Consider the following 20,073-nt stretch of genomic DNA (forward strand, 5'->3'; position numbering starts at 1 on the left):
CAAAGGGAAATTTTAGAAAAATATTTTGAGAATTTTTACTTACCAGTTTTAGTATGATATACAATATACAGTAGAATATACTGTAAAGTTAAGAGAACTTAAGCCCTATGGTATAAGCATAGGAATAGACAAGCATATCATTCAGGCATAGTCCTGAAATAGTTTGTTGTATATTTGAAATGTAGTTTATGATAAAGGCAGTGGTATAGCTCTGTGAGAAAGACAAACTGTTCATTAATTGTGACAACTCTTCTCCAGTCATCTGGAAATAATCTTAGACCTAATACATTCCAGAAGGCTCATAAACATGTAAAAATGAACATTCATAAGCATAGAAAAAAAATAGGTGAATGTTAATATATTACAGTGAAGAAGACCCTTCTAAGGATGATTTAAAAGTAAGAAAGCATAAAGTAAAAATTGCCTGGTTAAAATTAGTCATTTTTTTTTTTCTTTTTCTTTTTTTTTTTTTTTTTTTTTTTTTTTGAGACGGAGTCTCGCTCTGTCACCCAGGCTGGAGTGCAGTGGCCGGATCTCAGCTCACTGCAAGCTCCGCCTCCCGGGTTCACGCCATTCTCCTGCCTCAGCCTCCCGAGTAGCTGGGACTACAGGCGCCACCACCTCGCCCGGCTAGTTTTTTTTTTTGTATTTTAGTAGAGACGGAGTTTCACCGTGTTAGCCAGGATGGTCTCGATCTCCTGACCTCGTGATCCGCCCGTCTCGGCCTCCCAAAGTGCTGGGATTACAGGCTTGAGCCACCGCGCCCGGCCTAAAATTAGTCATTTTTATATTGCAAAAAATCTAAAGTTACAAACAAATTATGGAATGGGGGAAATATTTGTAGCACAAAATGCTAATATTATGAATACGTAATATTGTGAATTATAAAACAAGAAAAAGATACGCAGTGTAATAAGAAATATGTGTCAAGGACTATCATGCAGTTCTTAGAAAATATATATAGATGGCCAGCAAACTTTTAAAGCAATACTCAACTTTATTAGTGTTCAAAGGCATGCAAATGCAGAGATACTACTTTTGACAGTTTGACAAAGTTTGACAGTTTATAGTGTTTTAGGGATGTGAGGACACAAATGCTCTCAAATAATATTTTGATGTAAGAGTAAGTTGGGGCTGGGCTCAGTGGCTCATGCCTATAATCCCAGCACTTTGGGAGGCCTAGGCGGATGGATCCCCTGAGGTTACGAGTTGGACACCAGCCTGGCCAACATGGTCAAACCCCATCTCTACCAAAAACACAAAAATTAGCTGAGCGTGGTGGCAGATGCTTATAGTCCCAGCAACTTGGGAGGCTTAGGAGGTGTATTACTTGAACCCAGGAGGTAGAGGTTTCAGTGAGCTGAGATTATGCCACTTCACTTTATCCTGGGAGACAGAGCAAGACTCTGTCTCAGAAAAAAAAAAAAAAAAAAGGTTGATACAGTCTTACTATAGGACAGAATGGCAATATATATAAAGTTACAATTGTATATATAGTCTTTAACAGTTAAAATTTTATATTTTTGTCACAATGTAGTAACTTGTTAACAAAAGATATGGGTAACAGGTTTTCTCAGCATTTTTAAAATAATGAAACAGAAACACATTCAATCTAAAAAGCCATTAAAAAGGATGATAGTTTGACAATCTTTCCATATTAAATTTTTACATGAGTGTGTGTGTGTGTGTATATGTGTGTGTATATATGTATATATATGTGTGTGTGTGTGTGTGTGTATATATATATATATATATATACTTTTTTTCCCCCCTTCTTTCTAAAATTTATAATAGTGGTTAACTCCAGGTGATGAGATTTCAAGTAATTTTTATCTATAGTGTTTGAGTTTTCTGCATGGATTTATCTTTATGATCTTTTTCATTTTAAATTTCTTGTTTTAAAGTATGTTTTTATTCATGAGACTATAAGGATTATTATATATATGAAGGGTTTTGTTGGTGGTGGTTTTTTTGTTGTTGTTGGTTTGGTTTTTTTTTTTTTTTTTTTTTTTTTGAGACAGAGTTTCACTCTGTCACCTAGGCTGGAGTGCAGTGGCATGATCTCGGCTCACTGCAACCTCTACCTCCTGGGTTCAAGCAGTTCTTCAGCCTCAGCCTCCTGAGTAGCAGGGATTACAGGCACGCACCACCATGCCTGGCTGAGTTTTGTATTTTTAGTAGAGATGCGGTTTCACCATATTGGGCAGGCTGGTCTCGAACTCCTGACCTTGTGATCCATCTGCCTTGGCCTCCCAAAGTGCTACAGGTGTGAGCCACCGCGTCTGGCCTTTTTTTTTTTTTTTTTTGAGACGGAGTCTTGCTCTGTCGCCAGGCTGGAGTGCAGTGGCGTGATTTTGGCTCACTGCAACCTCCGCCTCTCGAGTTCAAGCAATTCTCCTGCCTCAGTCTCCCGAGTAGCTGGGATTACAGGCGCCTGCCACCATGCCCAGCTAATTTTTTGTATTTTAGTAGAGACGGGGTTTCACCATGTTGTCCAGGATGGTCTCGAACTCCTGACCTCGTGATTGCCTGCCTCGGCCTCCCAAAGTGCTGGGATTACAGGCATGAGCCACTGCACCCAGCCCTCTAGTCTAAATAGTTTTAAGAGGATTACTTTGTAATAACAATATAGAAGGAGTTTAGGCCTCTGTGGCAGTAAAATAAATTGAAGCTCATTGAAGGTTTTATAAAAGAGAATATCATGAAAGCAGTCTTTGAGAAAATTATTTGATCTCTCCTATATTTGAATAGGAAAGTAAAAATCAGAAGCAAGGAGAACAATTGAGGTACTCTGGTAGTAAGGCAATACTGATCTATACAAAGGTTTTTTTGTGTGTGTAATCCTTGAAGGATGAGGAAGAAATGATTAGACATTTTGAAAAGGACATGGTAATTACCTGAGAAATGAAAGAATAGGAGTCAAATATAATTCCAAAATTTTTAGCTTAGGGTCACTAGTAGGATGATAATGACAGGAACAAAAATAACGTGAGAAGGAAAGTGTGTTTTAGAAGAAAAGATAATGGATACACTTCTAAACATGGTTTAGTTCAAGGTGACATTGAGATCAATTGGCACTGTCGAAACAGCAGTTTGGACAAGCTTAGAGTTCAAGTATAAGGATAAGAATGGAGAACCAATTTGGGATCATCAGCTTTAATAGGTAAATTCTTGAGGATGGGTGAGTGATTCGGTCAGATGGCTAAAAGTTAGCTATTTTCAATAGCTCAGTGTCCTAAAATCAAAGAAGAGAAGCACTGGCAGTCTTTGTCAGTGAAACTGAGAGAAGCCAAAGAAAATTACTAATTGAAAAGCTGTTCAATTTACAAGAAAAAAAAGTAAATTGGTCACCTAAGAGCAAAGGTTACATGCTGGTGGGCTTTGGGTACCACAATTTTGTTTTTAAGACTTCAAGGCCGGGCGCGGTGGCTCACGCCTGTAACCCCAGCACTTTGGGAGGCCAAGGCGGGCGAATCACCTGAGGTCAGGGGTTCAAAACCAGCCTGACCAAGATGGTGAAACCCTGTCTCTACTAAAAACACACACACACAAAATTAGCCGGGTGTGATGGCGGGCGCCTGTAATCCCAGCTACTTGGGAGGCTGAGACAGGAGAATCCCTTGAACCTGGAAGGCAGAGGTTGCAGTGAGGTGAGACCATGCCAATTGCACACCAGCCTGGACGACAAGAGTGAAACTCCGTCTCAAAAAAAAAGACATTTTGAACTGGTTAGCAACAACATAAATGAGAAGTTTTCCCATGAAAACTTTAATTTCTGACTTCTTTGGAAAAATCTGAAAATTTGGCTGTGCTGGACCAGTGTTTTCACATGGCAACAATTCACCCGTTGCTGATCAGTGGTCGCCTCTTTTAGGTAGCCTGTGCTCTCCAGTTCAAGTTCTACAGTGTCTGCTCCATACGTTTACTTTGTTTGCCTAGCCATCTCAGTCAGCATTTGGATTTTCAAGACAAATCTATTAAGGCAAATCCACATTGACTTACAATGATTTTTTTTTATTTCTACAATTTATTTGAATTCATTATCTGAGTCTCCAGTCTTTGCATGTTTTTTATTTTTTAGAGACTGCCTCCATTTGAAACATTTTCTCAGGGACCTACGTTGCAGTTCACTCTTCGTTGGACAGGAGAGACCAATGATAAATCTACAGCTCCTATTGCCAAACCTCTTGCCACTAGAAATTCAGAGAGTCTCCATCAGGAAAACAAACCTGGTTCAGTTAAACCTACTCAAACCATTGGTAAGAAAACATTACAATCAAAATAATGGTTTGCAGGGTTAGGTCTCATGCTTTAGATTAATTCACTTGTGTTTTGCTTTATGTGATTCTTCTTCTTCTTTTTTTTTTTTTTTTTTTTTTTTTTTGAGATGGAGTCTTGCTCTGTTACCCAGGCAGGAGTGCAGTGGCGTGATTTCGGCTCACTGCTACCTCTGCCTTGTGGGTTCAAACGATTCTTCTGCCTCAGCCTCCCGAGTAGCTGTGACTACAGGCACATGCCACCACACCTGGCTGATTTTTTGTAGTTTTAGTAGAGACAGGGTTGGCCAGGCGCAGTGGCTCACACCTGTAATCCCAGCACTTTGGGAGACCAAGGTGGGCAGATCACAAGGTCAGGAGATTGAGACCATCCTGGCTAACATGATGAAACCCTGTCCCTACTAAAAATATAAAAAAAAATTAGCCAGGCGTGGTGGTGGCCACCCGTAGTCCCAGTACTCAAGAGGCTGAGGCATGAGAATGGCGTGAACCCGGGAGGCGGAGTTCGCAGTGAGCTGAGATTGTGCCACTGCACTCCAGTCTGGGCGACAGAGCAATACTCCGTCTCAAAAAAAATAAAAGTAAGTCAATAAATTTAAAAAGTAGAGATGAGGTTTCACCATGTTAGCCAGGATGGTCTCCATCTCCTGACCTCATGATCTGCCCGCCTCAGCCTCTCAAAGTGCTGGGATTACATGCGAGAGCCACCTCTCCTGGCCTCTATGTGATTAGTCGTTTGGAAATACTGTTTGGCTTATTAGGTAGGTTACGAATCATGGTAAATTAGGGTTCTCCTATCTTAAGTGTAAAGTTTTCTGTTGAAGTAGTAGTAAAAATTCTTCATCCAGAACCTTTGTGCCAAGTGTGCCTAGAAATTTGAATTGGAAAAAAAAAAAAAAAAAAAAATTATAGAAACGTGATATGGTATAGATGTCATATATAACATCTTTTTTTTTGGAGACGGAGTCTCACTCTGTCGCCCAGGCTGGAGTGCAGTGGCCGGATCTCAGCTCACTGCAAGCTCCGCCTCCTGGGTTCACGCCATTCTCCTGCCTCAGCCTCCCGAGTAGCTGGGACTATAGGCGTCCGCGATCTCGCCCGGCTAGTTTTTTTTTGTATTTTAGTAGAGACGGGGTTTCACTGTGTTAGCCAGGATGGTCTCGATCTCCTGACCTCGTGATCCGCCCGTCTCGGCCTCCCAAAGTGCTGGGATTACAGGCTTGAGCCACCGTGCCCGGCCTATATATAACATCTTGAAGTGGAGTCCTCATGTTGATTTAGGGCAAGTTTTTCCACTAAACAAATTTACCAGAAACTTACAAGAAAACTATTGGTTTTTCAGATTAGCTTTTAAGACTTTAGAATCGCCGGGCGCGGTGGCTCAAGCCTGTAATCCCAGCACTTTGGGAGGCCTAGACGGGTGGATCACGAGGTCAGGAGATCGAGACCATCCTGGCTAATACGGTGAAACCCCGTCTCTACTAAAAAAATACAAAAAACTAGCCGGGCGACGAGGCGGGCGCCTGTAGTCCCAGCTACTGGGGAGGCTGAGACAGGAGAATGGCGTGAACCCGGGAGGCGGAGCTTGCAGTGAGCTGAGAGCTGGCCACTGCACTCCAGCCTGGGCGGCAGAGCAAGACTCCGTCTCAAAAAAAAAAAAAAAAAAAAAAAAAAGATTTTAGAATCACAACTATAAAGAGCTTTGGAACTAAGTTTTGTTTTGTTTTGTTTTTTTTGAGACGGAGTCTCGTTCTGTGGCCCAGACTGGAGTGCAGTGGCACAATCTCGGCTTACTGCAAGCTCTGCCTCCCTGGTTCATGCCATTCTCCTGCCTCAACCTCCTGAGTAGCTGGGATTACAGGCGCCTGTCACCACGCCGAGCTACTTTTTTTTTTTTTTTTGTATTTTTAGTAGAGATGAGGTTTCACCTTGTTAGCCAGGATGATCTCGATCTCCTGACCTTGTGATCTGCCCATCTTTGCCTCCAAAAGTGCTGGGATTACAGGCATGAGCCACCGAGCCCAGCCCAGTAACTATGTTTTTTATAGCTCACATAGAAGTTTTTCTGTTTGTTTTTTTTGTTTTGTTTTGATTTTTTTTTTTTTTTTTTAATTGGAGTCTCGCTTTCTTGCCCAGGCTGGAGTGCAGTGGTGCAATCTTAGCTCACTGCAAGCTCCACCTCCCAGGATCATGCAGACTCCTGCCTCAGCCTCCAGAGTAGCTGGGACTACAGGTGCTGGCCACCATGCCTGGCTAAAATTTTTTTTTTTTTTTTTTTTTTGTATTTTTAATAGAGACGGGGTTTCACCGTGTTAGCCAGGATAGTCTCGATCTCCTAACCTCATGATCTGCCTGCCTCGGCCTCCCAAAAAATTAGGCCGGGCATGAGCCACCATGCCCGGCCTATTTTTTTGTATTTTTAGTAGAGATGGGGTTTCACTGTGTTAGCCAGGATGGTGTCGATCTCCTGACCTCGTGATCCTCTCACCTGGGCCTCCTCCCTAAGTGCTGGGAATTACAGGTGTGAGCCACCCCGCCCAGGCTGCAGTGCAGTGGCATGATCTTGGCTCAGCACAACCTTAGCCTCCCGGTTTCGGGAATTCTCCTGCCTCAGCCTCCCGAGTAGCTGAGATTACAGGCACACCCCACCATGCCCAGCTAATTTTTGTATTTTTAGTAGAGACAGGGTTTCATCGTGTTGGCCAGACTGGTCTCAAACTACTGACCTCCGGTGATCCACCCATCTCGGCCTCCCAAAGTGCTGGGATTACAGGCATGAGCCATCGTGCCCAGCCAATTTTTAAGAGGAAAAAACATTTACAAATAGAGTTAACTTACTGCTGAGTTTAAGGCACAAGTTGCAGTGTTCTATCATTTTTATTTTACTTTTTTTTTTTTTTTGAGACAGGGTCTCTCTCTCTCACCCTGGCTGGAGTGCAGTGGTGCTATCTCAGCAACTGCCTCCCAGGCTCAAGAGATCCTCCCACCTTAGCCCTCCACATAGACAGGAGGACTACAGGCTCGTGCCACCACACCCTGTTAATTTTTGTATGTTTTGGTAGAGATGGGATTTTGCTGTCACCCACACTGGTCTCAAATTCCTGAGCTCAAGCAATCTACCTCCCTCAGCATCCCACAGTACTGGGACTACAGACTTGAGCCGCTGCGCCTGGCCAAGTTCTGTCGTTTTTGTATCTGTCCAGTAGGAACATTTTCCTTGACCTGAGAGCACTTGTGTGTGTCTTTACCTGCCTGTTTAAAGAAGGCAGAAGGCTTAAGTTGTCCTCTTTGACCGCTCATGTACACTTATTGTGTGCAGGTCACAGTAATGATCAGATTAAAGAGACATAAGAAATGGGGCCAGGCGCAGTAGCTGACAACTGTAATCCTAGCACTTTGGGAGACCAGGGTGGGTGGATTGCTTGAAGCCCAGGAGTTCAAGACCAGCCTTGGCAACATAGTGACACCCTGTCGCTTATAAAAAATAAAAAATATGGCCGGGCGCGTGGCTCAAGCCTGTAATCCCAGCACTTTGGGAGGCCGAGACGGGCGGATCACGAGGTCAGGAGATCGAGACCATCCTGGCTAACACGGTGAAACCCCGTCCCTACTAAAAAAATACAAAAAACTAGCTGGGCGAGGTGGTGGGCGCCTGTGAGTCCCAGCTACTTGGGAGGCTGAGGCAGGAGAATGGCGTGAACCCGGGAGGCGGAGCTTGCAGTGAGCTGAGATCCAGCCACTGCACTCCAGCCCGGGAGACAGAGCGAGACTCCGTCTCAAAAAAAATAAAATAAAATAAAAAATATAAATAAAATAAATGGCCTGTGTCAGGGGAAAGGTTTTCCAAGTAAACTGTAGTGTGGGCACTTCTCAGAATACTCAGAAGCCAGTGAAATAGGTAAAAGGTTGCATCGAAACTAAGAAAAAGTTGTATACAAATTATACCTAATTGTTAATTATGTAAGGAAATATAAATGCCTTTTTTTTTTTTTTTTTTTTCTGTTTTTTTTGGAGACGGAGTCTTGCTCCGTCGTCACCGGTGCTGGAGTGCAGTGGCGTGACCTCAGCTCACTGCACCCTCTGCCTCCCGGGTTCAAGCAATTCTCCTGCCTCAGCCTCCCAAGTAGCTGGGACTACAGGCATGTGCCATCATGCCTGGCTAGTTTTTATATGTATGTATTTTTTTAGTAGAGATGGCGTTTCACCATGTTAGCCAGGCTGGTCTCAAACTTCTGACCTCAGGCAGTACGCCCGCCTCAGCTTCCCAAAGTGCTGGGAATGCAGACATGAGCCACCATGCCCGGCCTGAAATAACTTTAATATAATAAGTATAACTTTCTGATAAACCATCACTTAGTGCTTGCTCACACCTGGACTCTGAGAATACAAACACCAATTAAAACCACACTCTGGGCTGGACATGCTGACTCATATCTGTAATCCTAGCACTTTTGGAGGCCAAGATGAGCAGATTGCCTGAGCTCAGGAGTTCGAGACCAGCGTGGGTAACATGGTGAAACCGTGTCTCTACTAAAATACAAGCAATCAGCCGGGTGTGGTGGCGGGCACCTGTAAACCCAGCTACTCAGGAGGCTGAGGCAGGAGACTTACTTGAACCCAGGAGGTAGAGGTTGCAGTGAGCTGAGATTGCACCACTGCACGGCAGCCTGGGCAACAAAGTGAATCTCTGTCTCAACAGCAAAAAAAACACAACCACACCCTGACCTCAAAGTGCTTAAAACAGCATGGTAATGACATATAATTACTTGGAGTTACTTTTATAATTGTTTAGGACATAGGAGGTGGTTTTTTGTTTTTGTTTCTGTTTTTGTTTTTTGAGACAGAGTTTCGCTTTTGTCACCCAGGCTGAAGTGCAGTGGTGTGGTCTCAGCTCACTGCAACCTCCGCCTCCCTGGTTCAAGCAATTCTCCTGCTTCCACCTCCTGAGTAGCTGGGATTGCAGGTGCCCGCCACCACGCCCAGCTAATTTTTTGTGTTTTTAGTAGAGACAGGGGTTTTGGCATGTTGGGCAGGCTGGTCTCTAACTCCTGACCTCATGATCCGCCTGCCTTGGCCTCCCAATGTGCTGGGATTACAGGCATGAGCCACCGCGCCGGGCCGGAGGTGCTTTTTAAGGAAAAAAAATATGTCCTGCCAACAGACCTTAACATCAGATTAGGGATGCTGATTATGGATATTGTTCCCGCAGTCATCAGTTGAGGGAAATAACAGAAACATATTTAAATACCACAAGTAGAATTCTGTGAAACCTTTAATATTTAATAGTTTTTGTGAGGTATGTTATTTTGCTTTTCAAAAGCAGTGTTTTTATTGAATATAAAAGTGTATGTTTTCAGCTGTTAAAGAATCATTGACTACAGATCTGCAAACAAGAAAAGAAAAGGATACTCCAAATGAAAACCGACAGAAATTAAGAATATTTTATCAGGTAAACATAGCTGACCCTTCTTAAATTAGTTATGAAATGTATTTGTTTTTTGTCAAACATGAATATTTTTTATTTTTATTTAATTTATTTATTTATTTGAGACAGGGTCTCACTTTGTTGCCCAGGCTGGAGTGCAGTGGTGCAATCTCAGCTCACTGCAACCTCTGCCTCTTGGGTTCAACCAGATTCTCACACCTCAGCCTCCCAAGTAACTGACTACAAGCACACGCCGTCACTCCCGGCTAATTTTTGTAGTTTTTATGGAGACGAGGTTTTACCATGTGGCCCAGGCTTATCTTGAGCTCCAAGCGATATATTCGACAGTGTCTGCCTTGGCCTCCCAAAATGCTGGGATTAACAGGCATGAGCGACCTCGCCTCGCTGGGTATATTTAATTGAAGAGAATATCTCTAATTTGATTTTCCTTTTAAATTTTTAAAACTATTTTTAGAAGTGATTTTTTTTTGTTTTGTTTTGTTTTGTTTTTTTGAGACGGAGTCTCGCTCTGTAGCCTAGGCTGGAGTGCGGTGGCCGGATCTCAGCTCACTGCAAGCTCCGCCTCCCGGGTTTACGCCATTCTCCTGCCTCAGCCTCCCGAGTAGCTGGGACTAGAGGCGCCCACCACCTCGCCCGGCTAGTTTTTTGTATTTTTTAGTAGAGACGGGGTTTCACCATGTTAGCCAGGATGGTCTCAATCTCCTGACCTCATGATCCGCCTGTCTCGGCCTCCCAAAGTGCTGGGATTACAGGCTTGAGCCACCGCGCCCGGCAGAAGTGATGTTTAAACAAAATATCTTGTTATGCATAAATTGGAGATTTGCTTTTTTTTTTTTTTTTTATTGTTTTTAGTTTCTCTATAACAACAATACAAGGCAACAAACTGAAGCAAGAGATGACCTGCATTGCCCTTGGTGCACTCTGAACTGCCGCAAACTTTATAGTTTACTCAAGCATCTTAAACTCTGCCATAGCAGATTTATCTTCAACTATGTTGTGAGTAATTTTTCATATTTTCTCAATTTGTATTAAGAACATCTCTTGTATCATACAAATATATACACCTGTGTACCCACAAAAATTTTAAAAATTAAAAAAGGGAAAAAATATACATTAAGTACAAGACAGCTTGACTTTCAAAAATTACACTTTGTATAAAAATAACAAATTTCTGTATTTGATAGATTGCTGTATATATGGATTACCATGAATGATGCGGAGTTGACATATATTTGGAATTATAATTAATGTTTGTGTAGTGTGTCTTAATTGACTCACAAAATCCTCAACCAACTCTTTGAATTAAATAATTTTCTTATTCTTGCTCAACCAAGAAATAAATGACATAATTAAGATTTTAACACATTTTGTTGACCCCAAGTCTTCTGACTGCCTGTTTACCGTGCTGGTGTGCCTGGCCTATTTTAGTTTTCTAAATATTAAGAACCCACAGATTCTTTAATTAAATTGGAGGGATATTTAGGATAGGATAATTAATATTTTTTTGACATTTTTGTTGCAGTATCATCCAAAAGGTGCTAGGATAGATGTTTCTATCAATGAGTGTTACGATGGCTCCTATGCAGGAAATCCTCAGGATATTCATCGCCAACCTGGATTTGCTTTTAGTCGCAACGGACCAGTTAAGAGAACACCTATCACACACATTCTTGTGTGCAGGTCGGTAAAAAGGGCATATACCAAAAGTTTATGCTCTGATTTTTACTGATGTTGGGGGAAGAAAGGAGCCAGACGAAGCTACTAGTTAGGTGGAAATTATTTTTCAGTATTAGGTGTCTATGGGGTTGTTAACTGCTTTATAACACTTGATAGCTCCTATTTCTACAGAGGTTTTTTCACTTTTTCTTTGAACTTTATCCTTAAGTTTTAATAATGTTAATGTCACTACTGCTCCAGTGGTTAGTGAGGTTAAAGAATTTTGTCAGTAGAAGTTTCTGGAGAATTGCTTGAACCTGGGAGGTTGAGGTTGCAGTGAGCCGAGGTCGCGCCATTGCGCTCCAGCCTGGCAACAAGAGCGAAACTTCATCTCAAATAATAATAATAGTAATAAATAAAATTACAAAGGGGGAATTTTTAATCTTAGTAAAACTGAAAAAAATTTTAAGGCAGGTGTACGTAACCAGTGTTAGGACTTTTCTGCTTTGTGAATATACATGAGTTAGAATATACAGTTTTGACATGTAGAATTTTATATGCATATTCCTATCTGAGTGGGCCCTAACTAGCACTTCATTTCTTTTTCCTCCTTTTTAACTATAACTTTTCACACCCAGAAAGAGAGTTTTAAAACTGTATTTGAATTAATATGTAATAGGTTTGATTTACATTATGTACCGAAAGAAAATAACTATTGGGGCTGTGCCTCTAATACTGTTGTTTTCTGGTTAGTTTTATAAAATGGTGATGTTGCAGATTATCAGAGATCTCAACTCCTAGTTGTGAGGTTAGATGGTATACATGTAGAGGCCATAAATCAACATTTATTTCTTTTCATTAGGCCAAAACGAACAAAAGCAAGCATGTCTGAATTTCTTGAATCTGAAGATGGAGAAGTAGAACAGCAAAGAACATATAGTAGTGGCCACAATCGTCTGTATTTCCATAGTGATACCTGCTTACCTCTCCGTCCACAAGAAATGGAAGTAGATAGTGAAGATGAAAAGGATCCTGAATGGCTAAGAGAAAAAACCATTACAGTAATTATTATTACCATCTTTATTGGCAATTGTCTTGAAATATTAATTTGTTTTGAAAATTGCTTAGTATGAACTAGACTTTCAGTGTAAAGGAACTCTTTTTAAAAAAAATTAGGCCAGGCGTGGTGGCTCAAGCCTGTAATCCCAGCACTTTGGGAGGCCAAGACGGGCGGATCACGAGGTCAGGAGATCAAGACCATCCTGGCTAACATGGTGAAACCCCGTCTCTACTAAAAAATACAAAAACACTAGCTGGGCGAGGTGGCGGGTGCCTCTAGTCCCAGCTACTCGGGAGGCTGAGGCAGGAGAATGGCGTAAACCCGGGAGGCGGAGCTTGCAGTGAGCTGAGATCCGGCCACTGCACTCCAGCCTGGGCGACAGAGCGAGACTCCGTCTCAAAGAAAAAAAAAAAAAATTAAGGAATCCAGAAATGTACAGTTTTTAAAATTGTCACTTTAAAAGTTAACCAAGTTAGGCCGGGGGTGGTCGCTCATGCCTGTAATCCTAGCACTTTGGGAGGCAGTCAGATTGCCTGAGTTCAGGAGTTCAAGACCAGTCGACAACATGGCGAAACCCGGTCTCTACTAAAAATACAAAAAATTAGCTGGGTATGGTGACACGCACTTGTAGTCCCAGCTACTCAGGAGGCTGAGGCAGGAGAGTTGCTTAACCCCAGGAGATGGAGGTTGCAGTGAGCCAGGATTACACCACTGCACTCCAGCCTGGGTGACAGAGCGAGACCCTGTCTCAAAACAAAAAAGTTACCAAGTTAAAGGGAAGAGGGATTTTCTTCAAGTAAATTTGTATTGTGTTTTCATTTCTATATTTATAGGTAATCGTAATTTAACCTTTCCGTTTTTATTTATTTGCTTGCTTATTTATTTATTTTCTGAGACAGAGTCTCCTCTGTCACCCAGGCTGGAGTGGAGTGGCATGATCTTGGCTCACTGCAAGCTCTGCCTCCCGGGATCATGCCATTCTCCTGCCTCAGCCTCCCGAGTAGCTGGGACTACAGGCGCCTGCCACCACACCCGGCTAATTTTTTGTATTTTTTTTTTAGTAGAGACGGGGTTTCACCGTGTTAGCCAGGATGGTCTTGACCTCCTGACCTTGTGATCCACCCACCTCGGCCTCCCTAAGTGCTGAGATTACAGGCGTGAGCCACCGCACCCGGCTACCTTTCCCTTTTTAAATGATGGCAGGTGTGCTGGCTCACGCCTGTAATCCCAACACTTTGGTAAGGTGAGTTGGGCTGATCACCTGAGGTCAGGAGTTTGAGACCAGCCTCGCCAACATGGCAAACCCCTTCTCTACTAATAGAAAATACAACAGTTAGCTGGGCATGGTAGCATGTGCTTGTGATCGCAGCTGCTCAGGAGGCTGAGACAGGAGAATCACTTGAACCTGGGAGGTCAAGGTTTAAGTGAGCTGAGATTGTGCCACTGTACTTCAGCCTGGGCAACAGAGCAAGACTCTGTCTCTAAATAAATGAATAAAATACAATAAAATGACTACTTAAATAGAAGTCAATTTTAAGAAATGTTGCCACTTTGCTGTATAAGTATGTTGTAATATTTTTAGTTCCAAAACAGTCTGTTTTTGACATACTCACAAATTTTTCTTAAAGTATGTTATGTTTAGTCTGTGTTTTAATAGGTGTTTTTCTTTCTTTTCCCCAGCAAATTGAAGAATTTTCTGATGTTAATGAAGGAGAGAAAGAAGTGATGAAACTCTGGAATCTCCATGTCATGAAGCATGGGTAGGGTATTTCTAAATTAATTTAAATATTTTATTCTTTATGGTCTTTTGCTGTTTTCCATTCTAGAAATCTAAAATTCAATTAATGTATATGTGTCCCAAATCTTATTCTAGTCCAGTGTTTTTTGGTTTGGCTGGTTTTTTTTAGGTACAAAGACGTTCCTTTTGGTATTATTTTTAACAGTGAATTAATATTATATTCATTAGTATTAATAAAATCAGGGCAAAAACTGGGCCTTGTCTTTAGAACTTGTTGCAGAGATGTGAGTCATTGCAACATTATGTATCAGGGTTGTGATTCCATCACCTTTCAAGAGGAACAGACTGCTACAACCCTGGTGTCTATAGGAAAGGGTGTCATCATCATAGACCTTCCTCAGAAATCACTGGTGCCCATCCTAACTCTCGTAGTAGTGTTTCTCCCATGCTTGCAAACTCTATCAGGGTTGACTTGTTCACACTCAAAACATCTTATAGAGCTGGGCGTGGTGGCTCACACCTATAATCCCAGCACTCTGAGAGGCCAAGGTGGGGGGATCACTTGAGGTCAGAAGTTTGAGACCAACCTGGCCAATATGGTGAAACCCTGTCTCCACTAAACATACAAAAATTAGCTGGGTGTGGTGTCACACACCTGTAATCCCACTTACTCGGGAGGCTGAGGCACTAGAATCGCTTGAAGAACCCGGAAAGTGGAAATTACAGTGAGCCAAGATTGCACCACTGCACTCCAGCCTGGGCAACAGAGTGAGACCCTGTCTCCAAAAAAAAAAGCCGCCTTGGTGGGACCCATGACCAGGGAGCAGCAGAAGGCAAGACAGAGCTGGAGGTTCATTTAATGACCCAGTTTTCATGCCTTTTTATTGCCATGTGTTACATGTCTGGAAATCCTGAAAATTACCACAGTTATTACCACAATTTTTAACAGTTGGTTAATTTTTCAGAATAAAATATGAGGCTTTTTGGATTTGTTTACCATTTCATAGAGGTGAAAGGAGAACAATTTTTGTTTCTTATTCCTTTGCAGCTAAAAGTATGTTCCTGGCTTGGTGTGGTGGCTCACACTTATAATGCTGGCACTTTAGGATGCCAAGGCTGGAGGATCACTGGAATTGAGGAACTAAAGACCAACCTGGGCGACATAGTGAGACCTTGTGTCTACTAAATTTTTTTTTCTTTTTTTTGAGACAGAGTCTCTCTCTGTCGCCCAGGCTGGAGTGCAGTGGTGCAATCTCGACTCACTACAAGCACCGCCTCCCAGGTTCATGCCATTCTCCTGCCTCAGCCTCCTGAGCAGCTGGGACTACAGGTACCCGCCACCACGCCCAGCTAATTTTTTGTATTTTTAGTAGAGACGGGGTTTCACCGTGTTAGCCAGGATGGTCTCCATCTCCTGACCTCGTGATCCGCCCGCCTTGGCCTCTCAAAGTGCTGAAATTACAGGCATAATTACCCGGCCCACCCAATCATTTTATGCTTTTAAGACTGCTTATGTAATTGAAGAACAGAAATTATATCTACTGTTCTAATGGCACCTGTTTAAGCTTAACTTAGATTAAATCTCTTGAAATTTCTAAAATGGTAAGTCTCAGTTTCTCTATAGTTTTACCGCTTCTTTTATCATCTTTTATTTACTGGAATTGGATATAGTCTTCTTATAATGATTATCACTATTGCATTTGACAAAAATGCCTTGTATTGCTATTGATATTCTGTTTTTATTAAATAGGTTTATTGCTGACAATCAAATGAATCATGCCTGTATGCTGTTTGTAGAAAATTATGGACAGAAAATAATTAAGAAGAATTTATGTCGAAACTTCATGCTTCATCTAGTCAGCATGCATGACTTTAATCTTATTAGCATAATGTCAATAGATAAAGCTGTTACCAAGCTCCGTGAAATGCAGCAAAAATTAGAAAAGGGGGAATCTGCTTCCCCTGCAAACGAAGAAATAACTGAAGAACAAAATGGGACAGCAAATGGATTTAGTGAAATTAACTCAAAAGAGAAAGCTTTGGAAACAGATAGCGTCTCAGGGGTTTCAAAACAGAGCAAAAAACAAAAACTCTGAAAAGATCTAACCCCGTGTTATGGACAAACACTGAAATTACATTTTAGGGAATTCATCCTCTAAGAAGAATTATGTTTTTGTTTGTAATCATAGGTTCCAAACAGGCACTGTTAGATGAAGTAAATGATTTCAACAAGGATATTTCTATCAGGGTTCTACTTCACTTCATTATGCAGCATTACATGTATATCACTTTCATTGGTGTCATTAAAACATTCTCTAGTTTAAGCATGAAAAGCAATATTTCAAAGAAAGTATTTTTAAATTCAACAATAGTCATCAAATATGTTGAATTGATAATCTAGAAATTATTTCATATATAAATTAGAATTTTTTTGCATTTATGACTGGCTGTTTTTCTACTTTGTAATTGTGAGACATTTTCTTGGGGAGGGAAAATTGGAATGGTTCCTTTTAGAAATTGAAGCGGTCTTCATATATCAACTACAGAAAAGGAAAAAAATAGATATTGAAGGATTTTTGTGAAATTATATTGCATTACTATTTGCAGTCAAACTTAGATCCTTGTTTTTGAAATCATTTATCAATTCAGAATGAAAAATTATAATGTGAGATATTTTACATTACATAAGTTCATTTTACAATTAAAAAATAGCACTTCTTCATCTTATGCCTGTTTGAGAAGATGATAAATTTTCACATTGTTGACAGTGAAATGCCATGTTGGTTTATAAGATTACTGACCATTTGTTTTCATGTGGATAATTTTAGTGCATTGCTCACTCAGTATGTTTTTTTTTAACTTGAACATTTTGCTTGTTTTGGTTTTTCTTTTTTAATTAGATAATCACATGGAAAATTAAGCTGTTCGTATCTTTAAATTAGGATTGCAAACCAAGGGAAGAACACGCTTGAGATTTTAAGATGTCACTTATGAGGGGAGAAGTGTTCTTAAAAAGTCAACCAGAAAACTGTTATGCCTTTTATTTCTTTGCAAGGATGTCTTTGTAATGTGTTTCATGAATAGAATATCCAATACAGATAAGCTGACTTGAATCATTTTGAGCAATTTTGCCCTGTGTTATATGTGTTTCATGCACATATTTGCAGTTGGATTTTCTCCAACAGAAAGTGGATTCACTACTGGCACATTAACAAGCACCAATAGGTTTTATTCCAACTCCGAGCACTGTGGTTGAGTAACATCACCTCAATTTTTTATTATCCTTAAAGATATTGCATTTTCATATTCTTTATTTATAAAGGATCAATGCTGCTGTAAATACAGGTATTTTTAATTTTAAAATTTCATTCCACCACCATCAGATGCAGTTCCCTATTTTGTTTAATGAAGGGATATATAAGCTTTCTAATGGTGTCTTCAGAAATTTATAAAATGTAAATACTGATTTGATTGGTCTTTAAGATGTGTTTAACTGTGAGGCTATTTAACGAATAGTGTGGATGTGATTTGTCATCCAGTATTAAGTTCTTAGTCATTGATTTTTGTGTTTAAAAAAAAATAGGAAAGAGGGAAACTGCAGCTTTCATTACAGATTCCTTGATTGGTAAGCTCTCCAAATGATGAGTTTTAGTAAACTCTGATTTTGCCTCTGGATAGTAGATCTCGAGCATTTATCTCGGGCTTTAATTTGCTAAAGCTGTGCACATATGTAAAAAAAAAAAAAAAAAAAAAATAGATTATTTTAGGGGAGATGTAGGTGTAGAATTATTGCTTATGTCATTTCTTAAGCAGTTATGCTCTTAATGCTTAAAAGAAGGCTAGCATTGTTTGCACAAAAAGTTGGTGATTCCCTCCCCCAAATAGTAATAAAATTACTTCTGTTGAGTAAACTTTTTATGTCATCGTAAAAGCTGAAAAAATCCCTTTGTTTCTATTTATAAAAAAAAAGTGCTTTTCTATATGTACCCTTGATAACAGATTTTGAAGAAATCATGTAAGATGATAAAGCATTTGAATGGTACAGTAGATGTAAAAAAAATTCAGTTTAAAAGAACATTTGTTTTTACATTAAATGTTTATTTGAAATCAAATGATTTTGTACATAAAGTTCAGTAATATAAAAGCTGTATTCTGTTTTGGGGTTTTTTGTTATTATGCATTGTTAACATGTACATTAAAATTTTGGTTTAGATAGCATAGTAAGAATTCAGCCTCAGATGAGTCAGAGCTAATAAGAAATTAGGAAAATCTTAATGTGAAATCCTGCTTTCATCAGTTACAACTAGTATGTCATTTATGGTATTACAGAAATATTTAAAAACTTTTAGTTCAGAGTAATGTCAATTATTAGTCACCCACATAGCTATGCATCTTTCGTTGTGGATTTTTTTCTTTTAAGTGAAAAAAAGAATTTATCTTGGTAATTAGAAAGCTCATAGAGGCCAGGTATGGTGGCTCACACCTGTAATCCCAACACTTCGGAAGGCTGAAGCGGGTGCATCACAAGGTCGGGAGGTCAAGACCAGCCTGGCCAACATAGTGAAATCCTGTCTCTACTAAAAATAAAAAAATTAGCTGGGCATGGTGGCAGGCACCTGTAATCCCAGCTACTCGGAGTCTGAGGCAGGAGAATCGTTTGAAACCAGGAGGCAGAGGTTGTGAGCAGAGATCGCACCATTGTAATCCAGCCTGGGCAACAGAGCAAGACTCTGTCTCCAAAAAAGAAAAGAAAAGAAAAAATTAGCTGAGTGTGGTGGTGCACACCTGTAGTCTCAGCTACTCCAGAGTCTGAGGTGAGAAGATCACTTCAGCCTGGGAGGTTGAGGCTGCTGTGAGCCATGTTCATGCCATGCACTCTATCCTGGGTGACAGAGTGAGACTCTGTCTCAAAAAAAAAAAAAAAAAAAGTATACTGAATATTAGATACTGCTTCAGTAAATAATTTCTAAAATTATTTAAATACTGAATGCGAAAGGAATTTTTTTTTTTTTTTTTTTTTTTTGAGGCAGAGTCTCACTCTGTCGCCGAGGCTGGAGTGCAGTGGCCCGATCTCAGCTCACTGCAAGCTCCGCCTCCCGGGTTTACGCCATTCTCCTGCCTCAGCCTCCCGAGTAGCTGGGACTACAGGCGCCCGCCACTTCGCCCGGCTAGTTTTTGTATTTTTAGTAGAGACGGGGTTTCACCGTGTTAGCCAGGATGGTCTCGATCTCCTGACCTCGTGATCCGCCCGTCTCGGCCTCCCAAAGTGCTGGGATTACAGGCTTGAGCCACCGCGCCCGGCAGGAAATTTTTTAAAACGATTTTGGGGCCTGGCATACTGGCTCATGCCTGTAATTCCAGCACTTTGGGAGGCTGAGGTGGGAGGTGTTTTGAGATCAGGCTAGGCAACATAGTGAGGAGACTCCATCTTTATTAAAATATAGGAAAATTGGCCGGGCGCGGTGGATCACCGAGGTTAGGAGTTCAGAGACCAGCCTGGCCTATATGGTGAAACTCCATCTCTATTAAAAATACAAAATTAGCCGGGCGTTGTGGCAGGCACCTGTAATCCCAGCTAGTGGGGAGGCTGAGGCAGGAGAATCGCTTGAACCTGGGAGGCGGAGGTTGCAGTGAGCCAAGATCACACCACTGCACTTCATCCTGGGCAACAAGACTGAAACTCTGTCTCAAAAAAAAAAAAAAAAAAAACAGAAAAAGTAAGAAAAGATGGATTAAGAACACAGACGGTTTCATCAAGACGGAAGTTGGCAGATGTCACTGTTCAGAAGAGAAGGAGAAACAGGCACTCAACACATTTATGGCCAGAAAATAAACTGGTACAACCTCTAGAGAAAGCAATCTGCTGCTTTCTGTTAAAATCGCAATGCAGATAACC

The 20,073-nt window shown here is 40.9% G+C and overlaps 1 protein-coding gene across 2 annotated transcripts in view; it reads left to right on the forward strand.

The window, feature by feature from the left end:
- Nucleotides 1-18,332, forward strand: part of SUZ12 (SUZ12 polycomb repressive complex 2 subunit) — a 66,142-nt gene extending 47,810 nt beyond the window's left edge. The window contains exons 10-16 of one of the 2 annotated variants that reach the window (XM_010372982.2): nt 4,082-4,259; nt 9,635-9,726; nt 10,576-10,719; nt 11,246-11,403; nt 12,242-12,440; nt 14,120-14,199; nt 15,928-18,332. In XM_010372982.2, the coding sequence (XP_010371284.1) occupies nt 4,082-4,259; nt 9,635-9,726; nt 10,576-10,719; nt 11,246-11,403; nt 12,242-12,440; nt 14,120-14,199; nt 15,928-16,273 (1,197 nt within the window). In that variant the 3' untranslated portion in view covers nt 16,274-18,332. The remainder of the gene's footprint in view (nt 1-4,081; nt 4,260-9,634; nt 9,727-10,575; nt 10,720-11,245; nt 11,404-12,241; nt 12,441-14,119; nt 14,200-15,927) is intronic. The other variant, XM_010372983.2, reaches the window with a different exon arrangement.
- The last annotated feature ends 1,741 nt before the right edge of the window (nt 18,333-20,073 follow it).

This window comes from Rhinopithecus roxellana, chromosome 19 (genome assembly GCF_007565055.1).
Source record: "Rhinopithecus roxellana isolate Shanxi Qingling chromosome 19, ASM756505v1, whole genome shotgun sequence".
Lineage (NCBI taxonomy): Eukaryota > Metazoa > Chordata > Mammalia > Primates > Cercopithecidae > Rhinopithecus > Rhinopithecus roxellana.